General features: G+C 36.9%; 2 protein-coding genes across 7 annotated transcripts in view; both read left to right on the forward strand.

Moving 5' to 3' along the window:
- The first annotated feature begins 3,963 nt into the window (after positions 1-3,963).
- On the forward strand, positions 3,964-4,519 carry LOC116180681 (general odorant-binding protein 57c-like). Its single transcript, XM_031500792.1, has 2 exons — positions 3,964-4,082; positions 4,130-4,519. The coding sequence occupies exons 1-2, from the start codon at positions 4,023-4,025 to the stop codon at positions 4,517-4,519; spliced, it is 450 nt and encodes a 149-aa protein (XP_031356652.1). The 5' UTR covers positions 3,964-4,022.
- A 4,803-nt stretch (positions 4,520-9,322) lies between these two features.
- LOC116181088 (glutamate receptor ionotropic, kainate 2-like) overlaps positions 9,323-18,274 on the forward strand; it is a 73,608-nt gene continuing 64,656 nt past the window's right edge. For 4 of the 6 annotated variants that reach the window (XM_031501350.1, XM_031501349.1, XM_031501352.1 and 1 more), the window contains exons 1-2: positions 9,323-9,493; positions 9,655-9,873. In XM_031501350.1, coding sequence (XP_031357210.1) covers positions 9,473-9,493; positions 9,655-9,873 — 240 coding nt within the window. In that variant the 5' untranslated portion in view covers positions 9,323-9,472. The remainder of the gene's footprint in view (positions 9,494-9,654; positions 9,874-18,274) is intronic. The other 2 variants (XM_031501347.1, XM_031501348.1) reach the window with 1 other exon arrangement.

The following is an 18,274-nucleotide window of genomic DNA, read 5'->3' on the forward strand; positions in this document are numbered from 1 at the left end:
TTAGAGATAGGTCCATTTTTTTCTATCTCTTAAAATAAAAGGCGTTTCCATAGGAAAGTGTACAACTTGGACCACCCTTTACATACTTAACTCCCTTGTTTACAATAGATTTGAGTGGAAGTTCCTTGAATGAAGTAAATTGATGGCAAAATTGAATTTTGCCTGTTCTGCGCATGCACACACTCAACCTTCTTAATTGTTAAGGAATTTCTATGAAGCCTCAAATAAAACAAATGAAAAGGTTTTCGCCCTAAGGCGAGTATCTGCAGCGAATTTCCCATGAATTGATCAGTGCTTCCCAAAAGGTCATAGCTATATGCTCTGTTTTTCTTTACTAGAGGCATATATCAATGAAATATTATCTCCATAAATAAAAAAGTTCAGGTGGGCGCATACGCAGGCTGTGCAATTCTAAGCGTCTTATTCAATAACTTATTTTCCTTTGTACACATAAATTTAGTCCGTTATATGACAGTTCGGCAAGTACTGATAAATTAATGGAATATGGGCTAGTTTCTCCCCTTATGGTGAAAAGGGAGGTTTGCGACGATTTATCGAGTGGGGCCAAAAAAATACCCCCGCAGTAAATATATTTTTATTAATTTATGGTATCTAAGAGGTACCGGGCACCTAAACGTTTTTAATCTAATTAACTTATAGTTGTTTTTCATTTTATTTATACAGGGTGATCTCCGTAGTCTGTTCGTTACAGCTTGCAGTTGAAATAGAGATTTGAAATTTTCAGCCATAATCGAATACTGCGAATTGAAAAAAAATAATTTCAAGATGGCGCTACTTCCGTAAATAACGGAAGTGGTTTTTTTAGTAGAAACATCGTATTTTTTCTAAATGCGCTAGATTATTCTGAATTCAACGCCATTTTAAGACATCGAAATTTGATGACCGTCTGATACACCTTTCAAGGTATACATATTAAAAGTAGACCGAAACCGCCGAAGTGAGTCCGGATTGGCGGTCGGGCGCACAAAACGCAAACAATAGCATATTCTTTAAAAAACGGATAAAAAACAGAGAATAGTATATTTCTATTTAAAAAAACAAGATGGCACCACTTCCGGTATTTGCGGAAGCGGCGCCATCTTGAAATTATTGTATTTCAGTTTGCAATGATCCATTATAGATGAAAAAGACGAGAAAACCGCAAACCCCTCTTACATGCCTCCGTAATCAATTAATTGTTTAATTCCTGATTCTACTTGTAACCAAATTCAAGTTGTCCACGCCAACTATGTACAGGGTGAGTCAACGATTCCGCGGAGTAACTTAATGCCTTGAAGATAAGATTTTTCGATAGAGCGCTCTTGTATTATGATATGGTTGAATATTCTCCACATTTTAAAAATATTTGGAATTATACCGGGTGCACCCACAAAATAGGGCGCCCAAATGGTACATTTTTGAATGCATTTTGAATTCTAAGTGTAATTGTACGTCTATTTTATTATATGGTTAATATCCGAAAAACTAGTAGTTTTAAAGATAATTTGATTTGTTAAAAAAATTGGGCATTTACAAGTGTCAATATATTGTCAAAATTATTACTTAAATTTTGATTCCAGGTTTTATATCTTTTATCCTGGGTTAAGTAAAAGTTAAATAAATACATCTACTATGAAACATTAAAAAAATAGCTTACAGGGTGGTTTTTTGGCAGATCCAATGTTGCAAAACTTCATATTAAAAGATCTCACTTTTTTTAAATGAAACACCCTGTATATTTTTCTGTCATCTTTTAGCTCGTCGGAAAACCTTTTGATAATAATTTCCTATACCTATCTCTGATAGTTTTCGAAGTATCTTGGTTTTCCTGGTTTTTATATCCTAATTTAAAATAAGTTATATGTAATTTACATCTGAATTTACATAATTGTGAGGTGGTCATGCATAAAAAAGGCAATTTTTATCAATCTCGTCCAAAACGAAAATCATATCGATTGATTTATTTTTCAAACAATTCATTTTGAGTCCAAAAACTGGAGAATAAGTAAAAACATTTGGCTGAATCAAATTTAATTTAACTGCTAATGTCATCGAGTCAGTGACATTAGTTTCATTCTTTTTTTCATATTCACCTCGTTATTATGTAAATTAGAACTTATTTCAGATTAAAATATAAAAACTAGGAACACCAGGATATTTGTTTACGTTTTTGCTATCCAATTTATTCTCCAGTTTTTAAACTTACATGAATTATCCGAAAAATGAATTAATAAATATGATTTTAGCTTTGGACGAGGCAGATAAAAATTGCCTTTTTTTTGCATGGCTACCTCGTTGTTATGTAAATTACATATAACTTACTTAAGATTAGAATATAAAAAACCAGGAAAACCAAGATATTTCGAAAGCTATCAGAGATAGAGGACATTATTATCAAAAGTTAAAGGTTTTTGGAGGAGTTAAAAGATGACAGCAAAATGTACAGGGTGTTCCATTAAAAAAAGAGAGATTTTTTAATATGAAGTTTTGCAACTTTGGACCTACCAAAAAAACACCCTGTAAGCTATTTTTTTAATGTTTCTTAGTATACGTATTTATTTGACTTGTACTTAACCCAGGATAAAATATATAAAACCTGGAATCAACATTTAAGTAATAATTTTGACAATATATTATACTGACGCTTGCAAATACCCATTTTTTCTTAAAAATCGAATTATCGTAGGTAATTGCACAAGTGCATCAAAATTACCGATAATTTTTTTGAAAGCATGTTGTCTAAAAACTGCATGAGTTTATTTTAATATTTTGGCGAAAGAGCCCGACACCGAAGGTGGAGGGCTCTTTTAACAAAATATGAAAATGACCGAATGCAGTTTTTTACTGACAACATGCTTGAATAAAAAATTATCAGGTTTATTTTGATGCACGAGTGTAATTTAGAGGAATATTTCCCGAACAAGCATTACTTGTCAAATTGACGTTACCTACTTATACATTGTCGGTGTATTGTGAAATTGTCCAAAGGAGTTGCCAGTTGCCATGGATATGGACAGTGCAATTATCGCAGGGCTCTTTCGCTTTCTACAGTGCAATTATCGCTGTAATTGAGCGATAATTGCACACCTCATATGGCATTTATGACATATGAGGGAAATATTCTTTAAAACTACTAGTGTTTCGGATATTAACCATTAATAAAAAAAGGCGTACAATTACACGTAGAATTTCCAAAGTGCATTCAAATGCAGGGGGTTCTATTTAAAAAATGCACCATTTTCGCGCCCTACTTTGTGAGCGCACCCTGTATAATTCCAAATATTTTTAAAATGTGGAGAATATTCAACCATATCGTAATACAAAAGCATTCTATCGAAAAATCTTATCTTCAAGGCATTAAGTTACTCCGCGGAATCGTTGACTCACTCTGCACAACTGCTTCTGAAGGAAAGCAGTGTACTCAACGCGTTTGAATTGTTCCTTAAAGAGGAATTAGCCAATCTTCAATCATTTAGTTTCAGTTTACTCAATGAGCCAAAATCCTACGCGCTGAGATACTGGTTAGCCTGATGATCTGGTAACGTTGCTTTTGCGTAACTTCACTAACGAAATTGACGCAGAATGGGGATAAGTATCTGGACAATAGCAATTAAAGGTGGACGTAAAGTTCCATAAAAATATTTCTTGACTTGAGATTAAAATTAACACCATCAAAAATAGGAAATTCAAAAATCTAAAAAAATTGCACAAATTAACAAAATGGATTTCACCTTGCACTGCTTAATGTGCTTAACTAAGGTGCACTCGTAACTAAAATGCCGGACAAATGTTGAAAAGTAAAGAATGGCTGAGTCTCAGTGAAATGACCAAGTGGAGGCTTTGGAGTTCACACAAACACATTTCGAAACGCATTAATTTATTGTACGGTATCACATTTTTCACTTTTCATAAATTATATTCATTATCATAGCAAGTCCGAGATCAACAAGATAAAACTCACTATTACACGTTAACTTAAATTCTTCCATTACGGAGAGTTGGGTAAATCGTAAGAGAAAGTGATGAAGAAAATTTGCGCAACTGTGTTCATCTTGACGGCGGCGGCGTTTCCAGTTTCGATGGTAAAACCAAAATTGCATGTCCCTACCTAAAATGTATTTAAACGCAGATCGAAGCTATTGAAGACAACCATGCAGAACGGAATAAGGACATCGAGCCGTTCGTAAACGAATGCATTAGTGCCACGAACGCCGATCCCTATGAGGTTGACCTTTGGATGAGAAATAAAACATATCTTCCCATTCCTTCTCCGTGCTTTAAGTGCTTTCTTAAATGTACAAGCGAGAAGGCAGGTTTCGCGAAAGCTGATGGTACCCTTGACGTAGACTTTGTGACGAAACATTTCGGTGGCGTCCTTACAATCGATCAAATCATCGTGTGCGTTAAACTTCAAGATTTGAATCTGGACGAATGCGACAAAACGTATCAACTTTCCATGTGTGTTGACAAAACAATACAAGAGAATATATCGAAACCTGTGAAACCAATAGCGGAATAGTCTTCAGTGGTCGCGATTTGTGTTATATATCTAGAATCAATAAATGTTGAATCATCCCAGAATTTTAATTTGTTTAATTATTTTGTAAAATTTGCGTTATAGAATGGGGATTGTTGGGACGAGAATTGTTTCATAAGTATATTTTTGAATCCGCGTAGAAGGAGGAAAAAGTCTGGGAGTCTAGGGAATTGGCATCTGGTTATAGTGGCAACATTACCTTTACCTCGAGCACCTCGTCTCCTATCGTAAAGATCGTAAAGATCGTAAAGATCGTAAAGATCGTAAAGATCGTAAAGATCGGAAAGATCGTATAGAGTGTAAAGATCGTAAAGATCGTAAAGATCGTAAAGATCGTAAAGATCAAAAGATCGTAAAGATCGTAAAGATTGTAAAGATCGTAAAGATCGTAAAGATCGTAAAGATCGTAAAGATCGTAAAGATCGTAAAGATCGGAAAGATCGTATAGAGTGTAAAGATCGTAAAGATCGTATGGATCGTAAAGATCGTATGGATCGTAAAGATCGTATGGATCGTAAAGACCGTATGGATCGTAAAGATCGTATGGATCGTAAAGATCGTATGAATCGTAAAGATCGTATGGATCGTAAAGAGCGTAAAGAGCGTAAAGATCGGAAAGACCGTAAAGAGTATAAGGATTGCAAAGATCGTATGGATCGTAAGGATGGTGAAGAACGTAAAGATCGTAAAGATCGCAAAGATCCAAATGAAGTGCTACAGTCGCAAGAAAAATTAGGTAGCATGTAACAAAACTGCGCAAAGCGCGGCATTATTCGACTTTTATTTTTGTGAAACCGAATAGCAGTGCGAGTTTTTACAACATAAAAAAAAGTGCGTTATCCCTCGACCTGCCACCTACATACACAATGAGGTAGAGACTCTCAACGTTCAACAGATTCAGGTACTTTCCTTTTCAGAAAGACGTCGAACAGTAATTTGATTCTCATCACGGTTTCTAATAAGAATTAATTAAGCGCACATGAGGAGATGCAATTAATTTTCATGATACACGGGATTCTAGCTCTATCTAGAGAAAACCGTCTCATATTACCCAAGTCATAACGTTCTACCTTGAGATCAATGCAGATTTAAGCTAGGAAGACGGTTAAAAAGTTTTCATACGAAATTGAACTGCGGTTGAGTGCGATAATTTCGAGAAAGAGCAAGTGGAAGTGGAGGTTAGTGGAAGTTTTCCTATCAGCAAGGGTAATTATCTAGGATGATGACGCCAAACCAATATTTTGAATATGTAAACTTGACAATGACACAAATTGACGAGATAACGGGCGTTAAAGGTGGTATGGTTAACCAACGATTTTGAAAAACTACCTAGTAAATCTGCACAAAACTGTTGATTCGAGATATTATTCTAGAATTCTAGTATTCTGGATATTTGGAATATTTTAGGCATTCAAGATATTTAAGATTTTTCTAGATACTTGAACGAATGGGGTTTTTTAGACACGTCATAAAGATCCTAAAGATCCTAGAGATCCTAAAGATACTAAAGATGCTAAAGATACTAAAGATACTAAAGATACTAAAGATACTAAAGATACTAAAGATGCTAAAGATGCTAAAGATACTAAAGATGCTAAAAATGCTAAAGATACTAAAGATACTAAAGATACTAAAGATACTAAAGATACTAAAGATACTAAAGATACTAAAGATACTAAAGATACTAAAGATACTACAGATATTAAAGATACTAAAGATACTACAGATATTAAAGATACTAAAGATACTAAAGATACTAAAGATACTAAAGATACTAAAGATACTAAAGATACTAAAGATACTAAAGATACTAAAGATACTAAAGATACTAAAGATACTACAGATATTAAAGATACTAAAGATACTACAGATATTAAAGATACTAAAGATACTAAAGATACTAAAGATACTAAAGATACTAAAGATACTAAAGATACTAAAGATACTAAAGATACTAAAGATACTAAAGATACTAAAGATACTAAAGATACTACAGATATTAAAGATACTAAAGATACTACAGATATTAAAGATACTAAAGATACTAAAGATACTAAAGATACTAAAGATACTAAAGATACTAAAGATACTAAAGATACTAAAGATACTAAAGATACTAAAGATACTAAAGATACTAAAGATACAAAAGATACTAAAGATACTAAAGATACTAAAGATACTAAAGATACTAAAGATACTAAAGATACTAAAGATACTAAAGATACTAAAGATACTAAAGATACTACAGATATTAAAGATACTAAAGATACTACAGATATTAAAGATACTAAAGATACTAAAGATACTAAAGATACTAAAGATACTAAAGATAAAGATGCTAAAGATGCTAAAGATGCTAAAGATAAAGATACTAAAGATACTAAAGATACTAAAGATACTAAAGATACTAAAGATACTAAAGATACTAAAGATACTAAAGATACTAAAGATACTAAAGATACTAAAGATACTAAAGATACTAAAGATACTAAAGATACTAAAGATACTAAAGATACTAAAGATACTAAAGATACTAAAGATACTAAAGATACTAAAGATACTAAAGATACTACAGATCCCTAAATATCCTAAAGATCCCTAGAGATCCTAAATATCCTAAAGCTCCTAGAGATCCTAAAGATCCTAAAGATTTTAAAGAATCTGAACAATTTAAATATTCTAAAAACTCAAAAATCCTACAGATCATAAGGGTCTTAATGATCTTAACTACTGTAAAGATCCAAAAGTCGTAAAGATCCTAAAGTCTCATAGGTCTCAAAGATGAGGATCTTGGAAATGCTGAAGGCTCCCAGCAATCCTGACGAGATAGCCTTGAGAGCCTAAAGAAAGTGTTAAAGATCGGAAAAATTCCAAGATTTTGAAGGATCTGAACAATTCCACTGGTCCTAATCCTGTGGATCCTAATGCTTCTAAGGTCGTAAAAGTTCCAAAACTGCTGAGGGGTTCTAATGATACCAAGTGGTTTTAAACCAAGGCATTCTGGGGTTCTGACGTGTTTAAAAATTGCAAAATTCTATGGAATCTGGGATTCTAGGGATGCCAGCTATTATAGGAATTCTGGGGACTATTCACATTCTAGGGCCGTAGAGAGTTCTATTATTTTTAGGGGATTGTGTGACTTCTAAGAATCTCACGTATCCTAATAAGGATTCTAGGGATTGTATGAGTTATAGGAGTTCTAGGCATTCTCTCGTTGTTCAGGATTCTAAATTTTAGGGTCCCTCTGAAGTTGCTGTCGATTTTGGGGCGATTTTGGATGATTTTTGATTCTAGAGATCGTAGAAGTAGTAATGATTGTGAGGATTCATGCAATTTTAAAGATTTCAAATATCTCAAAAATTCCAAAAACCCCAAAGTTCTCATACATCTGAAATTCCAAAGGCCTCAAAAATATCAAAAAACGTAAAAATATCAAATCCGAAGGGTTCCAAGCATATCCTACACAACAAGATCACAAAAATCTCCAAGATTTCAAAGATCGCAAAGATCTCATAGATACCAAAGGTGTGATCGATTTAAATGGTTTCAAAGAATTCAAAGGATCCAAAGGTTCCAAAAAAAAACAAAGACTTCAAGGATTCCAAAGAATTCAAATAATACAAGGAATCCGTCCAAGGAAACCATGGAATATAAGGAATCCTAGGAATACAAGAAATACAAAGAGGAAAATTTTCTACATTTTTTAAAACTAAACGTTCAAACGGTTGGAAGATGTGTAAGTGATCTCAAAGAAAGATTTCAAACAAAGATCTCAAAGAAAGATCTCAACGGTCTCAATGGTCTCCAAGATCTCAATGGCCTCCAAGATCTCAAAGATCTCAAAGATATCACAGATCTCAAAGATTTCAAAGATCTAAAAGATCTAAAAGATCTCAAAGATCTAAAGATCTCAAAGATCTCAAAATATCTCAAGGATCTCAAAGATCTCAAAGATCTCAAAGATCTCAAAGATTTCAAAGATCTCAAAGTTGTCAAAGTTCTCAAAGTTCTCAAAGATTTCAAAGATCTCAAAGATCCCAAAGATCTCAAGATCTCAAGATATCAAAGATCTCGATCTCAAAGAATCAAATAAAGGTTTCGAAGAAAAATCTCAAAGAAAAGTCTCAATGATATCAAAGTTCTCAAAGGTCTCCAATGTCTCAAAGGTCTCAAAGTTCTCAAAGGTTTTAAAGATCTCAAGATCTCAAAGATCTCGATCTCAAATATCGCGATCTCAAAGAATCAAAGAAAAATCTCAAAGAAAAATCTCAATGCTCTCAAAGTCCTCAAAGGTCTCCAATGTCTCAAAGGTTTCCAAGGTCTCGAAGGTCCCGAAGATCTCGAAGGTCTCGAAGGTCTCAAAGATCCGGGTTTCCTAAGGGGTAGGTATATGGTTGTGAGGTATTTTGTGCGGCCTACTATACGTAATGTTTTCGATTGAGTTTGAGTCAACATTTCGTCTAAATGGATTTGTTGGAAAATTTGGTGGAGGTTCCTCCACCATATCAACAGTTTTTGGTAGGGAGTTATTTTTACAATGTACTTTGACGCGAATTTACTGCTGACATTGAGCTTTTGATGCGAAATTGCGTAAAAAATTCTTTGCAATGAGTCTGTCTTATAGCTCCATGCAAAATGTTTATTTTACTTTTTTCATTTAAGCTGTATCTTTTCGATCCAGCTAAATATGGCCAAATGCGAGGCGGAACGTGCCTTCAAACAGTTTCCTTTCACTTGAAGTTTCCTTACGACGCAATCTATTAGCTTTTACTTGTTTCAGGGCTTATAAAACTCCGAGAGCTCGTTAGATCCCCCCACAACACGGACTTGGAGATACATCTCCGTCAGGCCGATCCCGAATCCTACCGTGCGGTTCTAAAGGAGATCAAGAACAAGGACATACATAATTTAGTCATCGACACGAAACCGTCGAACATGCAACACTTTCTCAAGGGGGTAAGTTTTATTATTTCCATCTCGTACTGCCCGCCGGATGCGAGAACGAACGATGGACTACCGGAAAAATCGAAAACAAGGCTTTCAGCGCTAACCGGAACCTTTACCTAATACGAAACGTGCTCGAAATTGATGCCCTAACTTTGTCCCTCTTGTTGCAGATTTTGCAACTTCAGATGAACGACTACAAATACCATTACATTTTCACGACGTTCGACCTGGAAACTTTCGATCTCGAAGACTTTCAGTACAACTTCGTCAACATGACGTCGTTTCGAGTCGTCGACACCGAAGATCTGCACATAAAGGAGATACTGAGGGGGATGGCGAAATTTCAACCCACCCCGAACACGCCGAAATTAAATTCCTCGTTCATAAAGGTAAGGTTTTTTTTACGTAGCAACCGTAACTTTATATTAATTACACTGGATGTGACAGAAACATTACGACTGCATGTTACTGTCGGCGTGATTACAAATGGGTCACGCTGAAAACTGCATATTTCGCAGATTTTCCGGGGTGCCTCCCACGAAGGGTGAAAGTTCTGGGTTCAGTTTTCCACCCGCGTTGCGTTCGACGTTACACTTTAATTACGCAATGGCTCAAAAATTATATTATCGTTATGTATATTGTATATAGACAATAAAACGTGCTTTGTAGACTTGTTTTTGAATTTGTTATGGAATCCGCTTTGGGCACTAATCTTGATTTAAATATAAGCGGTTTTATTTTAATAGAAACGAGCGAATGTTTAGTTTAATTTCTCTGTGCTAGGATTCAATTAATTGTCTCTCCGGATATTCGAATGTTCTTTTATGAAAGAAAAAAATACCACGAATTCCTGTTGTAGAGCTTGTCTAGTGTAAAGGGGTTGGGGGAAGAAGGCAAAAATGTTCGCTTATGGAAGATACTCAAAACGCATGCATTACGTGTGTGCAGAATTAAACCGTATAATTAATTTCGTAACTTTTCCCTGGTTGTTGCAGTTTGTACATCGACCAATCGTTTATTTATATAAAGGCTCTAGGTATCGCAAAGCTAAGAGTTGACATGACGGGAGGATAGGCAACACAGCTTACGTACGCATGGTGTGAAATTTGAAGATAAGGGAAGAGCAATGGGATAAGGAAAATGAAGAATAAAAAACTTGAAGGAGAAAATGAGAGAAAAGAAAGAGGAAAAATAAAGAACAACATAACGGTAGGGAGTAGTGGTAGAAAAAGGAAAATAACGACCGGAGAAATCGCTATAAGAAAACCTACAAGTAGAGGCAAATGAAAAGGGAGCGAGAACTTTTGAAGTAATGGGAAATAAGGTAGTAAATGCGAAACTAGCATGGGAAAGGAAGAGCGAGTTTGTGAGTGGAACGGAAAAGTTAAAGGGGAGCGGGACATACACAGATGACGAATCGACGTGTGAAGAAAGAGGGGTACAGAGAGAAATTAAAGAGGACGCCGAAAGAGGAAGAGAAAAGGGGGGTTTCTTACATCCACAGTTAACTGTTGAAAATAAAGAATACAGATGGACTACCAAAGAAAAAGGATCAGTGAGAACAGAGAGAAAAAGGCGGAGGGGGGTTCGGACACAAAAAAACATTTTTGTCTGCATTGATCTCTTGCGTTTGTGCTCAGGTCGGTCGTCCTGATTCAAACACAGTTTTCACCTTCCTCTGTGGTTTCTGAGAAAATAAACTGGCTCCTTAATGGGAGGTTGTTTGAATCGATCGGAAGGATCCTTTTAAGGGTGTATGCCAGGAAACCATAAAGGCAGCGGGACATTCCTTTCCAAAGAAGACCAGACTCCGTGTTACACACCCTTGTGTAGGGGTACCTAAAATAAGGCAACGGGAATGCATCGTCAATTCCCATCCTTCCAGGGTGTACCTAATTAATTAAGTACAACCAATTAGACGCAACCCCGAACTGCCACTACTCCTCCACTTACCACGAGGGAAATAAAACGCACGTGCGCAGCCGGCTTGAGCCCCCGAACGGAATACCGCAAGCAAAACCTTACAAATGGCGCTCGAGCTATAACTGATAATTTTTTTCGTTCAAACTTTCACGTTTTTCCGTCTTCGTCATTGTACAATACTGTTGTACTCCTCGTGTTTGGTTTATTTTCTCGTCTAGTTCTCTTCTTGTTTTCTCACGTACTCGCCTTTCCTCTTGTCCTCTCAACTGCTTCTCTCGATTCTACATTTTCGATTTGTCTTTCGTTCTTGTTTGGTCCTCTCATTGGCGTTTTCGTCTTCGTCTAGACGTCGTTGTTCTGTCGTCCTTGTCCTCTTGCCCTCGATTTCTCCTCCTCTTTTGCCCTCGTGTACTTCAAGTTCTTCAAATTCTTCTGTTGAGAAACGACATTTTTATCAAATAAATACTTAATCAATTTGTAAAGCGCTACGATATCAGTATTGTAATGCAAGTGTTGACGAAAAGAGAAGTCTTCAACTTTCAAAAACAATAAAGTTTGTGTGTTGGTTAAATAAATTCGCCTGAGTCATATCCATTTTTTCACCTAATTACAGTCCATTGTAACTTTTCCTGGCATCAAATTCTTCTTTCCACATTCAGTTTTCTCACATGCGTCAGATTCGCCAGATTTTTCAGATTTTTCAGTTTCTTCAAATTCTTCAGATTTTACAAGTTCTTCAGATTCTTCAAATCCTTCAGATTCAGATTCTTGAGATTCTTCAGATTCTTCAGATTCTTCAGATTCTTCAGATTCTTCAGATTCTTCAGATTCTTCAGATTCTTCAGATTCTTCAGATTCTTCAGATCCTTCAGATTCTTCAGATTCTTCAGATTCTTCAGATTCTTCAGATTCTTCAGATTCTTCAGATTCTTCAGATTCTTCAGATTCTTCAGATTCTTCAGATTCTTCAGATTCTTCAGATTCTTCAGATTCTTCAGATTCTTCAGATTCTTCAGATTCTTCAGATTCTTCAGATTCTTCAGATTCTTCAGATTCTTCAGATTCTTCAGATTCTTCAGATTCTTCAAATTCTTCAGATTCTTCGGATTCTTCAGATTCTTCTTCCAGATTCTTCAGATTCTTCAGATTCTTCAGATTCTTCAGATTCTTCAGATTCTTCAGATTCTTCAGATTCTTCAGATTCTTCAGATTCTTCAGATTCTTCAGATTCTTCAGATTCTTCAGATTCTTCAGATTCTTCAGATTCTTCAGATTCTTCAGATTCTTCAGATCCTTCAGATTCTTCAGATTCTTCAGATTCTTCAGATTCTTCAGATTCTTCAGATTCTTCAGATTCTTCAGATTCTTCAGATTCTTCAGATTCTTCTTCAGAATTCTTCAGATTCTTCAGATTCTTCAGATTCTTCAGATTCTTCAGATTCTTCAGATTCTTCAGATTCTTCAGATTCTTCAGATTCTTCAGATTCTTCAGATTCTTCAGATTCTTCAGATTCTTCAGATTCTTCAGATTCTTCAGATTCTTCAGATTCTTCAGATTCTTCAGATTCTTCAGATTCTTCAGATTCTTCAGATTCTTCAGATTCTTCAGATTCTTCAGATTCTTCAGATTCTTCAGATTCTTCAGATTCTTCAGATTCTTCAGATTCTTCAGATTCTTCAGATTCTTCAGATTCTTCAGATTCTTCAGATTCTTCAGATTCTTCAGATTCTTCACATTCTTCAGATCCTTTAGATCCTTCAGATTCTTTAGATCCTTCAGATTCTTCAGATTCTTCAGATTTAGATTCCTCAGATCCTTCAGATTCCTCAGATTCCTCAGATCATATGTTTAAATTTAGCGAATTTGTTTCATGTTGTAAGTAAATTACTATGAGAAAGTTGAGTATGAAATTAATTTTTCTGTACTAGGGTTGATTCATCCCATCGGACAGTTAATAGCGATTTTGTTGTGAGTAGATGGGTTAATTACTTATCTTTTGAGTTCTGCAGGCAATTTTCCCGAGAATACCAGGTCTTCAGAGTTATTTTATTTATGAAGGTTATAACCCTATAAAGAAATAAGTAAATTGAAAGGTTACGTTAGAATGACGTCGCCATGAAGTGGTTTATTTATTTTATATTTAATTAAATTCTCCGCTGCCGCTAGCCGCTCAGTCTTGTTAAGCGTTTGAGATGTCAATTTCACACTGGTAAATTTGGTTAGTTTGTGCAAATGAAAATCTTCAGAGGTTTCTTAAGGATCACGATTGTGAGAGTGAATCAAAGCGTATGCGTAATCGCCTTTTTATTCCAAACAATCCCATGTCCCACTTTGACAGCGAGCACAATCCTATATCAAGAGTTTAAAGAAAAGTTTGCGTAGCATTTCTAAGCCGTTAGGGTGCTCAGTTTTACCGCTTCCCTTTTGTGGCGCCCTTCGCCCTTGTTAAACATAAAACGCGTTTCGATATTATATTTCTTTGATTTCTCCCTTCGCCAACCCATTCCATATTCAAACCTTATGTGCTCATCGAGTCGAGACGAAATCGCCAGGTTTCTCCCGGTCGGGGAAGCATCGGGCGTCCGGTGATTCGAATATATTTTGTGGGATCGGGGCACCGTCCCAGTTTCGCTAGCTGCCGCAGCGTAATAAATATGTCGGAGCGAAAACGGCAAATTTTTATTTATATCACGCTTGCTTACTTGCGAAATTTACATTTCGTGGCAGTAGAATAGCTGTCGGTTATTTACCTAACCATAAAGTTCGTCCGAATTTCTAACGTTTTGTCTTCGACAAAAGGTCGGTTCCCTAAGGGCAAGAAACCCAGAAAACGGTCGGCGTCGGTTGATCAAGTAAGTTTGTAATGGAGATGTACGAGGTAACGTCAGTAACTGGACTTTTTTTTGTTCAACATTGTTTTGGTTCTACGGAAATTCGCTTTGTGCTCGTTGATTGCTTTTCAAAAGTATGCAGGGTGCTGTCAAGCAACGTCAAGAATTCCTTGTTTCACGTCAATACACTTTTGCCCAACTTACAGTTAAATATTTACAGGGCGCATTTGATCCAGTCCCTTTATTGAAATTTGACAGTCCACAAATTGCAGACAACAGTCCACAGACAACAATCTATAAACTACACTCTACAGCTACCAGTCTACAGACGACAGTTCTGAAGCATTTTGAGCCTCTTAGGCGCCTGGGGCACCTTGAAGATCTTGAGCATATTAACCACTTTAAGTGCTTTAAATAAATTACAAATCTTGCTAAGAAAATAATTGATTAATCAAAACTTTTGCTTTCCGTTCCCGTTCCCGTTACATTCTCGTTCCATTACCGTTCCGTTCTAAACAGGCTTCCGGAGAAAATAACGTGGTTATAATTTTTAAATGACTATCAAATATCAAATAAATACCTAAGTAAAATGTATCTGAAACCAATATGTAACCAAACGTTATATAAGGGAGTTGCCGAAAATAAAAATATTACCCTTAAACTCTGGTTATAACGACCTTTTGAGCTCAAAAAGTCACATTTCTGCCTTAGCTGTAACAGACAAAAATGCACACATAACTAAATTTCTTTACAACATTGATCAAATGAATTCTGTAAATTATGAACAAATTCTTTCCGTTCCCGTTCCGTTAGCGTTCCCGTTCCATTCACGTTCCGTTCCCGTTTCACTCCCGTTCCGTTCCGTTCCATTCCCATTCCATTCCCGGTTCATTCGTGTTCCGTTCACGTTCCGTTCCCGTTCCATTCGTGTTCAGTTTCCGTTCCGTGGCCGTTTGTTCCCTTCCGTTCCCGTTTGCGTTTTCATGCCGTTTCCGTTATGTTTCCGTTCCGTTTCCGTTTCATTTCCGTTTCTGTGCCGTTTCGATTGCGTTCACTTTTCGCTCTCATTCCGTTATGGTTCCGTTCTTGTTTCGTTATCGTTCCGTTATCGTTCCGTTCCCGTTCCGTGCCCGTTCTGTTCCCTTTCGTTCCCGTGTCCGTTCCGTACTCTTCCGTTCTGTTCCCGATATGTAATCAAACGCCAAAAAATATTACCCTTGAACTCTGGTTATAACGGCCTTTTGAGCTCAGAAAAGTACTTTCCTGCCTTATCTGTAACAGACAGAAATACAAAAAAAAAGGATAGTGAATAGCGCGGCACATAAATATTGTGATAGCAATGTCTAACGTCTGACACTAGTAATACTTAATACGAATCAATAATTTGAATGACTACACTAGCAAGAGCAAAATTTTACCTCGACAACGAATCTCCTGTACAAATCGGTGCATGAAAGCATAAATGCAACGTTAACTTTAAGAAAACCCTTTTACGATACACACGTCACTAACTTTCTATACAACAAAGTATATCATATAGAAATTAATTAAAACTGTATATACATCAGTATGAACAATTTTTTTTCCGCTCCCGTTCCATTCCCGTTCCATTCCCGTTCCGTCCCCGTTCCGTTCTCGTTCCGTTCCCGTTCCGTTCTCGTTCCGTTCCCGTTCAGTTCCCGTATCGTTCCCGTTCCGTTATCGTTCCGTTCCCGTTCCGTTCTCGTTCCGTTTCGTTTCCGTTCCGTTTCCGTTCCGTTTCCGTTCCGTTCCCGTTCCGTTTCCGTTTCCGTTCCGTTCCGTTTCCGTTCCATTTCCGTTCCGTTTCCGTTCCGTTTCCGTTCCGTTTCCGTTCCGTTTCCGTTCCGTTTCCGTTCCGTTCCCGTTTCCATTCCGTTCCAGTTCCGTTTCCGTTCTGTTCCCGTTCCGTTCCCTTTCCAGTTCCGTTTCAAACAGGCTTCAACACGTTTATTATTCATAATTCAGAAGTTTGCAAATGCTAAGAAAATAATGGATTAATCAAAACTTTTGCTTTCCGTTCCAGTTTAATAACGACCTTTTGAGGTCAAAAAGGTACTTTTCTGTCTGATCTGTAACAGACTGAAATACAAACAAAAAACACAAAAGTGATAGTGAATAACGCGGCAAAGAGATATTGTGATAGCAACGTCTGACACTAGGGTAAACCGTATACTAAAACCGTAATTAATACTCAATACGAATCAATAATTTGAATGATTACACTAGAAGAGCAAAATTTTGACTCGACAACGAATCACCTGTACAAATGGGTGCATGAAAGCATAAACGTGACGTTAACTTTGAGAAAATTCAGTTCCCGTTCTGTTCCCGTACCGTTCCCGTTCCGTTATCGTTCCGTTCCCGTTCCGTTCCCGTTCTGTTCCCTTCCGTTCCCGTTCCCGTTCCGTTCCCGTTCCGTTCCCGTTCCGTTCCCGTTCCCATTCTTTTCCCATTTCGTTCTAGTACCGTTCCCGTTCTGTTCCAGTTCATTAAGCATCTGAAACACCTTGAGCATCTGGAGTAGCTTGAGCATCTTAACCACCTTAAGTACTTTGAGTAAATTTAAAATCTTGAGCTGTTTTTCGTTTATGTATATTTTTCATAATTCAGAAGTTTGCAAATGCTAAGAAAATAATGGATTAGTCAAAACTTTTGCTTTCCGTTCAAGTTTTGTGTCCGTTTACAATCCGTCCCCGTGCCGTACCTGTTCAGTTCCAGTTCCGTTCCCGTTCCGTTCCCGTTGCGTTCCCCTTCCCGTTCCGTTCCCGTTCCGTGCCCGTTTCGTTCACGTACCAATATGCAATCAAACGCCGAAAAATATTACCATTGGACTCTGGTTATAACTTTTGAGCTCAGATGTGTACTTTTCTGCCTTATCTGTAACAGTCAGAAATACAAACAAAAAACAAAAGAGATAGTGAATAGCGCGGCACATGAATATTGTAATAACAATGTCTAACGTCTGACACTAAGGTAAACCGTATACTAAAACCGTAATTGATACTCAATACGAATCAATAATTTGAATGACTACACTAGCACGAGTAAAATTTTGTCTCGAACGAATCACATGTACAAATCGGTGCATGAAGGCATAAACGCGAGGTTAACTTTGAGAAAACTATTTTACGACGCACACGTCACTAAGCAGCCACATCAGAAATAGATATAAACACTTCAAAGAAATATGGTGATGTCGAATATCGAAAGGCCTTATCCAGGTAGTCAATAAGTCAAGTAATGGCGTATCGTGAAAAATAATTTGCACGTAACCACCGTGGATGCCAGATTTTCTATGTGCGAAAAAAATGCAACTGTACGTAACACCAAATTAAAGAAAGGATAAAATTAGAAGTTTGACGGAAAACATCCGCACGGCCTCTGGCGGCGAAACAAAGAACTATCGTAAATGAAACCTGTAACACTCGGATGGCCTCTAGCGGCGAAAATAAAAACTAAGGCAAGAACAAATCGACCATAGAAATAACTTACGTCTTACCGAAACGGGTTTGCAAAGGAAATATATAGATGGCGTAAGTATATTTTTAAATGACAGTATATTTGGATTGTGAGAAAAAAAGCCCCATACTTCTCTCAGCCCTTACGCCATTTTTAGAACTCAGTTTTTGGAATTCCACTCAGCCATGCCGTCGTATTCTGCATGGTGCGCCCTCGTGACTCGAATTGAGTTCTTTTTAGCAGCATTTTCAGCTTGGGAATTGGCCAAAGGTCACACAGAGCCATGTCGAGGACATGACGAACCACAGAAATGTATTCAGAAAAATCCTGAACTAAATGCGGAGAATCGGCGGGTACGTTATCGTGATGGAGCTGCCCACAAATCCGGTCGTTTGTGTGGCACACCATCACGAAAGCGGCGGCGAAGAACTTCCTGGTAGTACTCCTTTGTGCTTTTTTGACCTCAGGGATGACGGGAGTTTACTCCTTAACGGCCGTTTCTGGGCGAGCTTGCTGAATCTTGCGTTGGGCATCGCCAAGCAACATTTGATGCAA

The sequence above is a fragment of the Photinus pyralis genome, unplaced genomic scaffold (assembly GCF_008802855.1).
Source record: "Photinus pyralis isolate 1611_PpyrPB1 unplaced genomic scaffold, Ppyr1.3 Ppyr1.4_LG9, whole genome shotgun sequence".
NCBI lineage: Eukaryota > Metazoa > Arthropoda > Insecta > Coleoptera > Lampyridae > Photinus > Photinus pyralis.

What these genes read in the sequence shown, in the direction of transcription:
- LOC116180681 (XM_031500792.1), top strand. Translation starts at nt 4,023, where the DNA reads ATGAAGAAAATTTGCGCAACTGTGTTCATCTTGACGGCGGCGGCGTTT. An exon ending in CGGCGTTTCCAGTTTCGATG is followed by an intron (nt 4,083 to 4,129) that starts GTAAAACCAAAA and finishes ATTTAAACGCAG; the next exon opens with ATCGAAGCTATTGAAGACAA.